Here is a 13,259-nt window from a genome sequence, read left to right as displayed (position 1 = left end):
TATGTGTGCATCAGAACACAGACACACATCCAAGTCTACATTTGACAAAACTATTTTTATTTATTTTTTCCCCCTCATTTTTCCTTCCAGTACTATTTATGTAGGACCACCACCAACCACTATGGGCGTGTTAGTTCTAATAGTTCTAGGAGTCCTGCCCATTAGAAAACCGTTGAGCTCTTTACCTTTCCTCAGGTTGTGCAGCCTGGACAACTGATGATAAAACTGTGGTGGTTTTGTATAAAGCGAAAGTAGTACTTTTTATTTTAGTTGATTCATCCTTGTTTTTTTTGTGTTTGCCATATTATATCCATCCATCTACTGTTTAGCCGACGGAGAGGAAATGACACCTGAACCTATTGAAACTCCTGAGAAAAGCAAGTATTTTCTCTTGTCCTGTCAAAGTGCTTTTGGGTCGTTTCTCTACTAGTTTCAGTCTCTCTTCCGAGCCAAGAACCTTTTTCCTCCCTCCTGCTTCTTTAGCACTCTTCTCATGATCTCTTCTCCCAGTGCCACCCCTGCATACTGCTTGAGTCCTTCATCCACCTCTATCCCTCTGCACACCCCCTCTTTGCCTGTAGTCCTACACATGTTGAGACTTGAGCGGTTCCAAACCCTCCTCTGTCCAACAGTGGTCTGCAAGTGTATACTGTACATACACACAGGTATCGCTGTCCCCGAGTGCCTTAGAGACGGCAATTAGCCATCTAGAGATGAAACGAGGCTCTGCTAATCAAACTGCCACAAGAAAAGACTTGGTTAGAGTCATCTCCGACCAGCAAGTGCTCTCATATTGAGAGGCGCCCTGACAATAGTTGTCAGGCCGCTTATAACCCACACTGTCCACCCTGGTGGGCGTAGCTGTCATATACTTCAATCCCTTTCATCCAATGCAGGACGGTAGTTTAAAGTGCATACGACAGATAAGATGTAGAACAGTTTTATTGGGCTGACTATTAAAATAGGATTCGGCTAAGATTGTGCCTGTTACAAATTGGCTCTGGTAATAGCCAAAGGGGGCTCCCTGCTATTTTCGTTTGTAGTTTTTCAGTCATTTGTTCATTCCATCATCATTTCATGTCTGTCATGTTGATCATCTTATATCCCTTTCATTCTATGCCTTCCTCCATTTCTCTGACTTTCAGTTGATGCAGAGGAAACCACCTCCTCTGACATCTCCTCATCAAGCAAGTAGCCCTCATTTTGTTTTTAAAAGTTAAACTTCCTCCTGCACATTGTGATCACAGCTCACTTGCATACTTCTTTTTTCTTTCCTCTGCCTGTCACGTGTTACCATTGCTTCCATTTTCTACCTATGTCTTTCTCTTTCTCTCTTTCTTTCTTTCTTTCTCTGTCTCTCTCTCTCTCTCTCTCTCTCTCTCCCTCTCCCTGTCTGTCTGTCTGTCTGTCTGTCTGTCTGTCTTGTTTCTCGGTTAATCATGCAGCTGAGACATTGCCAGGCCCATCATCATTTCAAAGCAAGTACCAGCCTTTCCCTTTCCTTTCTCACCCTTTCACTACTCTGAGAGAACTGAGAGAACTGAGAGAATGCACAACACATAGGTTGTGGAAAGATGGACTTAAGGAGAATGCCTCATTGGTCTGTCTCTGACCAGGCATTCTCTGTGGAGTGTGGAGGGTTTGTTTTGACTTTTTTAGCATCTTCATTAGTTTGTTTTTCGTCATACATGTTCCCTGTATTTTCTCTCCATCAGTCGATGGCATGGAGGGGCCTTATGGATGTCCGGTCAAAAGCAAGTAACGTTCACTCTGTGTACCCCTTGTTTGTCTGTCCCCTGTCATCCGACTCGCCTTTCCTGTCTGTCATCTGTCCCTGCTCCTGTTGTGTCTGAATCTGTTCACGCGCAGTCCTCCGCTGTTTGTAGGTCAGGATTTGTTGTACCTCGTGTTCCCCAAGCAGCACTTGAGGCAGATGCAGTACTTGTTGTAGAGAACATTACTAGCAATGAGCACCTCCTGTCCCACCCTCCGCCCCTCCGTAGAGCTACACCCAGTGAAGGTCAAAAGCAATGTCTCTGCCTCAGTGGTTCTGGAACCCGCAGGCATGTCGCCCTCTGTGATCTCATCTCGTTCAAGGCCCTCCTTCCAACTCTGTATGACCAAGCTGTGCAGTTGAATCATTGGTGTTCCCTCTCCTCTTTTGTGTTCCCTTGTAGCTGTCCACCAAGACAACTACTCGGCTCAGTGGTTCGATCACTTCGACGACCCGCACACCGGGGAGCAGACGCACCTCTACAAGGGTGGCTACTGGGAGGCCAAAGATCAGGGCAGCTGGGAGAACTGCCCAGACATCTTCTGAACACAGCAGACAAATTGGAATACCCTGATGTCCAGCACCTCCGCAGAGGACTACCTGGACTACCGGAGGATTACTCGGAAATTTCACTGCAAAACTATAGATGCCCCCGACACCAGCCCAACCTGTCTCTCTCACTTGTTCTCTCTTTAGCCCCTTTGGGTGGGACCGTGCGGACACAACCAGGAAACTGTTCATGCAGCAAGACTGGAGCCTCTTGCTGTGCCTTCATTACCTTTTATACGAGGCGGAAGAAAAGAATAAATACACAAGTAACACCCCTGACCACTTCATCGCTCCCCACCCCCCTCTGTTCTCACATTTTCCTCCATTCTCTCCCTTTTTCTGCGTTTCTGATTGGCTTAGAATGGAGGGGGTGATGCTCCTGTAGATGGACCTCTTAGACACTAGAGATTATAACACTGTTTTTGCAAATTGCATCACTTTAATGTGCAGTATGGCGGGGAGTCTGCAGCCCCACCAAACTTCGGACTCAAACTCAACAGCTTGCTCCCTGCTCTACTCTTTCATGGGTTAGTGGATTTTCCCTGAGAAAGGAAAAAAAGGGGTGTTGTATATGAAGGGATTTAAGATGTGTGTGTGTGTGTGTGTGTGTGTGTGTGTGTGTGTGTGTGTGTCTGTCACCAGCCTATGTTTGCACACACACCTTTTGTTTGGTGCAAGAAAGGGACCTCCACACTTGCTGTCTACCACCATCACCTTCTCTGGACACCCTCATTTGGCTTGCCCAGCATGTACCCAGTAGGGGACAAATCCACATGTAAGCAACATCCAAAAGTTTTAATTTTCACCCCCTGGTGTGCCTCCAAAGAGACATACGAGCCCATTCTTTTTCTACAAGGTCTTTCTTTTCACCCAAACCAAAAGACTAAATGTCCATGGTGGTAGACACTCCAGTACATATGAGAACTGCCAAGGCCCTGTGGGTGCCAACAAGGGCCTGTGTGTATGCACAAAGAGAGACAGCCAGACATACAAACAAAGATACTGCTCCCTTGTTTTTCTGGGGTTTGTTTTTCACTGTATGTATCATTGCTGAAGTGTCTTTGATTCTTAAATGTGTAAGTGTCTGTTGCACTGAACACCTAATGTAGCTTGTGCAACATGAAGAAGAATCAAGAAGAGACAAAGAAAAAAACGATAGCAGATGTTTATCGTCAACTGAAGTCCTAACGGTAGTGCGAGTAGGGGGGCAGGTGGAGTGCTGGAGCTGGAGCAGGAGCTGAGTCCCTCCCTGCCTCATAGGGACATGGCAGGGCGATGTGTTGCCTTGGCAACATGTCGCAGAGGATGGTTTCCCTGTGAGGGTGGGTTGGTGTTGTGCTGCAGCCACAGACCTTGAGGGTGGAGAAGTATTATCATCAGTACCATACCCAGAGGGGTAGGTGTGTATTTGTGAGATTTCCGCCGAGTGTTGACAACTGTAAAACAAATGTGTGTGTGTGGCGCGTATGTGTGATGTGTGCAGCATTAATTGTATGTTCTGAGAAGAAGAAAAAATCACATATTTTCAAGTGTACTTAAAGAAAAAAACACAAAGAAACTAAGAACACAAAGCAAAATATTGCAAGTGTGTGTGTGTGTGTGTGTGTGTGTGTGTGTGTGTGTATATATAATATAATGAAGTAATAATTATAATAATATTAAATTTGATATGACACTCATAGTTATAGCTATAATTACAATAATGGCAATTGATGTGTTTGGAAGGTGATTCATTTTGACTTCTGCTGTCATTCATGTTTTTTCTCTGATTGGGCTGAACACTTACTTTCCTTCTGGTGTCTGTAACAGAGGAGCTTCTCAATCTCAAACTATTTGGGTTTCTGTGTGGGTTTCCCTCCGCAAAGTCACCTCTCCCTCCATTTTTTTATTTAGATATGGACAGTCAATGGTTCTCTGCTGATTTTTTTCCCCTTTTCCATTCTGCTGCTTTATGTAAGAAAAAATAATTGATATATTTTGTGAGTTTACATTTTTCTGTCTCTTTTTGTTTGTTTGTTTGTTTGTTTGTTTGTTTTTATTTTCTCTGCATTTTTCATTGGACTTCTCATCTTGTCATTCCATTCATTCTCCCTGTTTCTGTTTTACACTGTCTGCTGTCCTTTTTTTTTTTTTCTCCTGTCTCATTTTGTCATTTAATTTGGCCTCTGCAGTATGTTGGTGCAGAGTGTCCGGAGTGTAACAGTGGCACTAGGTGACGATGTAATAAAGTCAGACTGGAGGAAAGGTTCGTAAGACCCTGCTATTGTTAGTGTGTGATTTGTCTCGCCGAACATCAGTGTTTTTGAAACTGCCACAATCCCTCTGTGGCACGGGAAATCTGACTGAAATGGGATGAACATTAGGGCTGTGAAATGATGAAAGCCAGCTGTTCATACTGAAGAGTTCAGGACCAAAAAGAGACCTCTAAAGTCAGGCATGTTCAGTATAGTACAGATGATTGAGATTCATACAGAACAGAACTCGAAGGGCACTCAGAGAGAGTAGATCTCAACATTTAAAGAAAGTGAAAAATATTCCTGGATCCAGATCCACTCCAGAATTTAAAGGTGCAGTAGGTTGAATTTAGTGGCATCTAGTGGTAAGGCTTTAGACTGCACCCAACTGAATACCTCTCCCTTTCTAAGTGTGTAGGAGAAGCTACGATGGCTGACAGGTGCCATAACAAAACGTGAAAGGCCCCCTTAGTTTTTTTTGGTTTGTCCGTTCTGGGCTACTGTAGAAACATGGCGGCCTTTGTGGAAGAGGACCCGCTCCCTATGTAGATACAAAGGGCTCATTCTATGTAAAGGAAAACATGATTCGTAGAATACTATATACTATATTCTATTTCCGCTAATAGATCACCCTAAATCCTACGTACTGCATCTTAAATGGATTCTTCCTTGGCCCATGCTCCACCCCTCCACCAAGTTTCATGAAAATCGGCCTGGTAGCTTTTGCGTAGTCCTGCTGGCAGACAAAGAAACAAACCGAAAAACATAACCTCCTTGGCGAAGGTAATAATAAAAGCAAAGGCTCCCTCCAGTTCAAATAATTTGCTTTGATACAACACAGCCAGGGAACTGAGTTATGATGCCTCATTTTTGGGCTGCTCTTAGTTTTTACTGTGTATTCAACCGAGAGCACAAAATGACATAGTAAGTAGTCTGGGTGGATCATAAAAGCAGTCCAAATCTGCATAGGAAAACATTGAAAAAATGGAGCATGGACACTTTTGTATTGTATTACATTAAGTGTATGGGTGGGGCTACTGTGTTGTTACATGCAGATTATTAATGTCGCACTATATTTAAGTTAAGTGCTACTAGAGAATGTTTAAACTAAAGGGTTTAGTTCTTCTTCTTTGGTAACTGTGTCATGTGGGGAAACAGTTACAGCAAGTGGGCAGTCATGAGCTCAAATAAAAAGTATCAGTCTCTCTATTCAGAGCTCTTCTACTCCATGCCACGATGTACTGAAATATTTCCAAGCAATTTTAAGTTTCATTTTCTAAGAAACCAGAGGGCTGTGCTGTAGAGATTACAGAGGAAAACAGGAAGAAGCAGGAAACATTGAACACACTGCAACAGCAGCCTAAGTCACCTGTGCTCCATTATTAAGGTACAGTACCATGTTCCTGCATTTTAAAGTTAATAAGCTGTATATTTTGTTTATTTTATCTTACTTTGTTTTATCTGTGGAGAGTGAATGGAGGTTTTCATGGCATCTGTGCATTTAGGTCTATAGACTGTATTGCAACAGAGAAGCAAGACTTTGAACCCTAATAGCACTTTACTACTGTAACGGTGCGGCTGCCCGTTACCGCTATGGTATTTCTGGGCTAATATAAACAGTAGACAGCGCATGGTACAAGGACACCGTTTATTTGCACACATACAACAACCATCATATTTCACCACGATCAGGACCGCATCTGGGAAATAGAAACATTAAACAAGCTGTGACTGAAGAGCCTTCCATTCAACGCGTGGCAAACATTATACAAAGCTGGACGATAGCGGAGTACTTGCCGTGCAGTGGCATGTTGACTTCTGGATGCAGGACTAGTTAGAAAAATTGGTTGAAGCACCCAAGAAGGGGTACGAAAGCACGCAAGGGGCTCTTGCGCGTGCGTGTCCCTGCGTGTCTGGCAGATTTTTGGTCGGCCTTCTACGCAGACACGCTGTGATTTACATCGCCGCAAGGCCAGCCCGGCTACAACTACTAGACTATTTATTTTATATTTATTGTAAGCATTGTGTTTCATGGTGTTTCGAAATGTCTGGTGAGTTCAGGGACAGTTGCAACATCCAGCAGCCATGCCAAAGCAAGGTCTACAACACAGACACAATGACTTTGCCACATGCTTACCATGTTAATTAAAAAAGAAAACTATACTTTCATTAAAACTAAACCAGTTTTGATCTGTTCAAGCAAAAGATCAGGCCAGCATTACCAAAAAACTGAACATGAAAAGAAAAACAAGTTTTGGTCTGTTATTACAGAGAGCTCCTTCTTTCTTGGTAATTTGAGGGACCAACTGAGCATGTCCAATATGAGTGTCATCATTCTAGATTGTAGAAAATCAGTGTGTTGCATCTGTCCCTTGTTGAAACTCCCCATGCTTCCCTACCCTTCATATGAGAGTACATTTACACAAACTCTTTGTTTTTTCTTTTATTTCCCTTTAGCCATGCCTGTACAAACACTGAATGAAATAAGCCAGCTTCGGAAATCAAACTTTGGTCGCCCAAAACCAAGACATGGACTTAAGCTTCTGTTCTGGTTTGCTCATGACTTCGTCAGATTCCAATCCAATCAAATGTCCGCTACATCCCACCCAAGTGATGGCGATTTTGGTTTCCACCAGTTTTACAACAGGATCGATGATGATGGCACCATCCCACTCCTTCCGCATCAGAGCCTTAATTATTATGAGGTTGGCAACCTAAATGAGGGAACCGCTTTGCACCTTCCCAAGTACGTCAGAGAACAATACACCGGCCTCCAGGACGACAGTAATACCAACCGCATTATTATAGCCATTGACTCTGATTGGCATATTCATAGAGTGTATGTAACTCAGCATTCTGACCGCATTCATTTCTCACCCATTCACACCTATCGCATCAGCCAAGGCCTTGTCAACATTATAAGTAGACTGAATTTGACCGAATTTCTGGCGGAGATGGGTGAACGGGAGCTTAGATATGCACTGCAGTCAGAGTCTCGTGGTGACGTGCATTACACATCCCCAATACACAGGCCTACTGAGAGCCACAATAAGTGTATGTATATATGTCTTTGTCTATTTGTCTTCATTGTTGCCATTGTAGTTGTCATGGTTGTCATGAACTCACTGACCTTGTAATTTTGTAATCATTTTTAATGTCAGCTTTTATATTTTTTCCTTCTCTACGCAAGGCTATTTAGGCCATTGTAAATGTTTTATCTTTATTGGTGTTCCACACCATCTTACTCTGTCTTACACACAATACCAAATATCTTACACATACTATCACACTCTGTCACACATATTATCACATTTCTGACACATACAACCCCATTTTGCACATTATTAAACCTTTTCTCTCTCACCATCAACTAATGGTTGTCGAGAGAACGATGGGTACAGTAATGCTTAAACTGCCTTTCCTACATTTTTGATGTTGGTCTTTTGATATTTAGGACACAAATATTTGAAAGTCCCTTGAAGTTGTACTTTTTGTCAGTGGTACAATAAAAAATAAATACAACTGATCTGAATTGATTTTATTGACTGATGTGATTGTGCAAAGACTTGAACTGAAAAAGAGGTTAGGGACGAAACCCGATTTTTTCACTTTGTGTTGTCCAGTACTTTGCAGTGTGAAGTATAGTGATTGGTTGCATTCCCTTGCAACCTGTAACCTTATTTAAATAGAGTTAATTTCCAAAGCATGTCCAATACCTTGTGGCGATACATTTTTTGTGACACTAATGTTGAAGCACAATTATGCATGTTTTTACTGTTTTTAGATCTTTTTGGGTCCAAACCTTTTACTAAGGACCATTAACGATCAAAATCGCCCTAGTACTGAGGTAGAACGCTATAACTGGCACCAAAAATACGGCTATACAATGTAATCCCATGGGGCAAGCATCTGCATCAAAGTAAACCGGGCTCCCTTTCCAAGTGTGTAGAAGCTACGGTGGCTGTCAGGTGCCATAAAAAAAAACACGAAAGGCCTGTTAAAACTTAAGGGATTAGTTCCTCTTCTTTGGTAACTGTGCCATTGTGTCATGTGGGGAAACAGTTACAGCAAGTGAGCAGTCATGAGCTCAAATAGAAAGTGTTTCAGACTCTCTCGGCCCTCCGAGAAATTAGGAGAGGATTTCAGAGGGGCTGTTAAGAGCAACTAAAAATTACTAAGGATTACAAAGAATTTGTAAAACAGGGCTATTACAAATCCTTAGAAACTGTAGTACCCCCTTGTGTGTGGCAACCCAGCAACTGCAGCTCAACTCCACTGCCAAATAATTAATAATAAATAATTCTCCATTCAAATGTAAGCAGAAGGGCCAGTTTACTGAACAGGTTTTCCTTGTTCCTTTTCCGTCCTCCATACTTTCCTTATTCATGCAAAATATTCAGAGCTCTTCTACTCCATGCCACAATGTACTGAAATATTTCCAAGCAATTTTAAGTTTCATTTTCTGAGAAACCAGAGGGCTGTGCTGTAGAGATTACAGAGAAAAACAGGAAGAAGAAGGAAGCATTGAACACTCTGCAACTTCAGCCTTCGGCACCTGTGCTCCATTACCAAGGTACCTGCCTCTTAAAGTTAATAAGCTGTATATTTTGTTTATTTGATCTTACTTTGCATGTTTTCATGGCATCTGTGCGTTTACGTCTATAGACTGTATTGCTACAGAGAAGCGAGACTTTAAAACCCTTAGTTAATAGCACTTTACTACTAGACTATATTCTTTCATGTATTGTAGGCATTGTATTCAGCTTTCTAGATACAAATTTTAGAAAGTATATGAAAAACACCAATATTCTTCAATGTCAATTATTCTGAACTCTTCTTTTACTTCCCACATAATACAAGCTCCTTAGGTCAAAGTACCATTCTTAAGGTGGGGCAGTGTACAGTGTCGATGACAGTAAATCCTGAGCTAGGGCAGAACTGAACTGAACAGTGTGGAAGGAGGGTAGATATGCATGAAAATTATATGTATGAAATCTTTTGCAAGAATCAAATTTCAGAAATGAAACATCACGGAGTTAGCTGACTGAAAAAATACAGACTGTAAGGGCCAGAATCGGGACACAAACCCGGGCCACTGGATTCCTGGTTCAGTGACGAAACTCACTGAGCAAAGTAGTAGGAGGACCCAAGTGCAGAATCTGCGGGAAAGTGTTCTTGCGGCTGGAGACAAGGAAACTCGACACTAGAACTTGAAACCAGTATTCAAACCAGAAAACAATACGAAAAAGACACAGCAAAGAACAGGACAAAATGCCAGGTATAAATACTCTAGTCAATTGGTCATGTGACCAATCAACAAGCAGGTGAAAACAATGGAGGGAAAACAGAGACAGGAAGTAAACACGAGCACATTTACATTTAGCAGACGCTTTTATCCAAAGCGACTTAGATATGTGCGACTTACAATGTATACACATTTTACATTTACACTGATGGCACACTGCACATCAGGAGCAACTAGGGGTTCAGTGCCTTGCTCAAGGACACTTCGACAGGGAATCGAACTAGCAACCTTCTGATTACTAAACGACTTCTTTACCTCCTGTACCACTGTCGCACATTTACAAACACAACAAGCCAAAGAGTCTTTTGTTGGTGGCAACCTATTGAGGTCCGAATGTCCCAAATCATGACAGGACACCTATCTTAAGGAACGTCTCCTGAAAATTACTGTTTGGAGTTTTTGTTTCTTTTCCTTTTTTTCTCTATTCTGGCGTGTTTGCCTGCAGCAACTGGCCATCAAAACATTTGCCATTTTTCAAAAAATGTCTGACACACTGCCTCCAATATTTTTACATCGCCGCAAGGTCAGCCCGGCTACAACTACTAGACTATTTATTTTATATTTATTGTAAGCATTGTGTTTCATGGTGTTTTGAAATGTCTGGTGAGTTCAGGGACAGTTGCAACATCCAGCAGCCATGCCAAAAAATGGTCTACAACACAGACACAACGACCTTGCCACATGCTTACCATGGTAATTAAAAAAGAAAACGATACCTTCATTAAAACTAAACCAGTTTTGACCCGTTCAAGCAAAAGATTAGGCCAGAATTACAAAAAAACTGAACATGAAAAGAAAAACAAGTTTTGGTCTCTTATTGCAGAGAGCTCCTTCTTTCTTGGTAATTTGAGGGACCAACTGAGCATGTCCAATATGAGTGTCATCATTCTAGCTTGTTCCAGATTGTAGAAAATCAGTGTGTTGCAACTGTCCCTTGTTGAAACTCCCCATACTCCCCTACCCCTCTTATTAGAGCACATCTACACAAACTCTTAGTTTTTTCTTTTATTTCCCTTTAGCCATGCCTGTACAAACACTGAATGAATTAAGCCAGCTTCGGAAATCCAACTTTGGTCGCCCAAAACCAAGACATGGACTTCAGCTTCTGTTCTGGTTTGCTCATGACTTCGTCAGATCCCAATCCAATCAAATGTCCGCTACATCCCACCCAAGATGGGGCGAATTTGGTTTCCACCAGTTTTACAACAGGATCGACGATGATGACACCAGCCCACTCCTTCCGCATCAGAATGTTAATTATTATGAGGTTGGCAACCTAAATGAGGGAACCGCTTCGCACCTTCCCAAGTACGTCAGAGAACAATACACCGGCCGCCAGGACCACAGTAATACCGACCGCATTATTATAGCCATTGACTCTGATTGGTGTATTCATAGAGTGTATGTAACTCAGCATTCTGACCCCATGAATTTCTCACGCGATCACACCTATCGTATCAGCCAAGGCCTTGTCAACATTATAAGTAGACTGAATTTGACCGAATTTCTGTCAGAGATGGGTAAACGGGAGCTTAGATATGCACTGCAGTCAGATTCTCGTAGTGACGTGCATTACACATCCCCAATACACAGGCCTACTGAGAGCAGCGATGAGTGTATGCATATGTGTCTTTGTCTATTTGTTTTCATTGTTGCCATTGTAGCTGTCATGGTTATATTTTTTCCTTCTCTACGCAAGGCTATTTAGGCCATTATTAATGTTTTACCTTTATTGATGTTCCACACCATCTTACTCTGTCTTACACACAATACCAAATATATTACTCATACTATCACACTCTGTCACACAGATTATCACATTGCTGACACATACAACCCCATTTTGCACATTATTAAACCTTTTCTCTCTCACCATCAACTAATGGGTGTCAGAGAGAACAATGGGCACAGTAATGCCTAAACTGCCTTTCCTACATTTTTGATGTTGGTCTTTTGATATTTAGGACACAAATATTTGTAAGTCCCTTGAAGTTGTATTTTTTGTAAGTGATACAATAAAAAATACGTACAACTGATCTGAATTGATTTTATTGGACTGACTGATGTGATTGTGCAAAGACTTGAACTGAAAGAGAGATCAGGGACAAAATCTGATTTTTTCATTTTGTGTTGTCTAGTACTTTGCAGCACAGTAAACTATAGTGATTGGTTGCATTCCTTTGCAACCTGTAACCTTATTTAAATGGAGTTCATTTCCACAGCATGCCCAATACCTTGTGGCAATACATTTTTTGTGACACTAATGTTAAAGCACAATTATGCATGTTCTTACTGTTCTTACTGTTTTTAGATATTTTTAAGGACCATTAACAATCAAAATCGCCCTCGTACGGAGGTAGAACGCTATAACTGGCACCCACAAAACGGCTATACAATGTCATACCATGGGGCAAGCATCTGCATCAAAGTAAACTGGGCAGCTAGTTGTAAGGCTTGAGATTGCAACCAACTGAATACCTCTCCCTTTCCAAGTGTGTAGAAGCTACGGTGGCTGTCAGGTGCCATCAAAAAAACATGAAAGGCCTGTTAAAACTAAAGGGTTTAGTTCCTCTTCTTTGGTAACTGTGCCATTGTGTCATGTGGGGAAACAGTTACAGCAAGTGGGCAGTCATTAGCTCAAATAGAAAGTGTCAGTCTCTCTCGGCCCTCCGAGAAATAAGGAGAGGATTTCAAAGTGGGTATTAAAAGCAACAGGTTATGTAATGAAGATAATGGTTTGATTACAAAACTATGAAATTCGTGACTTACATTTTTCTACTGTGCTTAGTTGTTTGTATTGGGATAGTGTGCTGCTCTACCTACATGTGGATAGTTTTTTCGTGGTCTTACTTAGCCTTTTTAGACCAGCCAGAACAATGGACAGGACCGGCATTATTTAATAACTGGAATGGTTGCCATTGCACAGCGAGTGTGGCAGCCTGTTATAGTAGCTCTCCAGCTTAAAAAATAAAAAAATCTTCCTATTACCTTGCTGCTATTGCCCGTGAATTTCCCTAACGGGATTAATACAAGTTTATCTATCTATCTATCTAAATCGATGTTGTTAGGAAAGGGATGACATTAACAAGCCACACTTTAATCTATCACTGTTTAATCTATTTGCATCAGACCATTTTACAAAACCGGTTTTTAAAAGAGTCAACAATAGCCTATATGAGCAAATCTGACGTGAAAAGATTTGTATTATAGACGGAAGTTTCAAAACGGTAACTTACACAAACGAGGGTTATGGCGAGGTGCACGATGTGGAGCGAAATGGGAAACCCCTCTGCTTAATATGCCAGTTATCACTGTCGTATTTTAAATCCTCAAACTTGGAGTGCCATTCTCCACACACCTTGCTAACATAGCCCAGGAGTTTCCTAAAGGCACAGAG

At 41.8% G+C, this 13,259-nt stretch overlaps 2 protein-coding genes across 5 annotated transcripts in view; both read left to right on the top strand.

Moving 5' to 3' along the window:
• The window catches only part of LOC105902170 (oxysterol binding protein), a 20,144-nt gene extending 15,563 nt beyond the window's left edge, over window positions 1-4,581 (top strand). For 2 of the 4 annotated variants that reach the window (XM_031559422.2, XM_031559421.2), the window contains exons 17-21: window positions 330-377; window positions 1,146-1,187; window positions 1,446-1,478; window positions 1,716-1,754; window positions 2,178-4,581. In XM_031559422.2, coding sequence (XP_031415282.1) covers window positions 330-377; window positions 1,146-1,187; window positions 1,446-1,478; window positions 1,716-1,754; window positions 2,178-2,320 — 305 coding nt within the window. In that variant the 3' untranslated portion in view covers window positions 2,321-4,581. The remainder of the gene's footprint in view (window positions 1-329; window positions 378-1,145; window positions 1,188-1,445; window positions 1,479-1,715; window positions 1,755-2,177) is intronic. The other 2 variants (XM_031559424.2, XM_012829710.3) reach the window with 1 other exon arrangement.
• Window positions 4,582-10,458: 5,877 nt separating this feature from the next.
• Window positions 10,459-11,898, top strand: LOC122128636. Its single transcript, XM_042703024.1, has 2 exons — window positions 10,459-10,555; window positions 10,882-11,898. Exons 1-2 carry the CDS (start codon window positions 10,459-10,461, stop codon window positions 11,568-11,570), a joined length of 786 nt encoding a protein of 261 aa, XP_042558958.1. The 3' UTR covers window positions 11,571-11,898.
• The last annotated feature ends 1,361 nt before the right edge of the window (window positions 11,899-13,259 follow it).

This window comes from Clupea harengus, chromosome 22 (assembly GCF_900700415.2).
Source record: "Clupea harengus chromosome 22, Ch_v2.0.2, whole genome shotgun sequence".
Lineage (NCBI taxonomy): Eukaryota > Metazoa > Chordata > Actinopteri > Clupeiformes > Clupeidae > Clupea > Clupea harengus.
Note: the sequence above shows the minus strand (reverse complement) of the source record. Positions and strands in the feature narration are given on the sequence as shown.

What these genes read in the sequence shown, in the direction of transcription:
- LOC122128636 (XM_042703024.1), top strand. Translation starts at nt 10,459, where the DNA reads ATGTCTGGTGAGTTCAGGGACAGTTGCAACATCCAGCAGCCATGCCAA. An exon ending in CTTGCCACATGCTTACCATG is followed by an intron (nt 10,556 to 10,881) that starts GTAATTAAAAAA and finishes ATTTCCCTTTAG; the next exon opens with CCATGCCTGTACAAACACTG.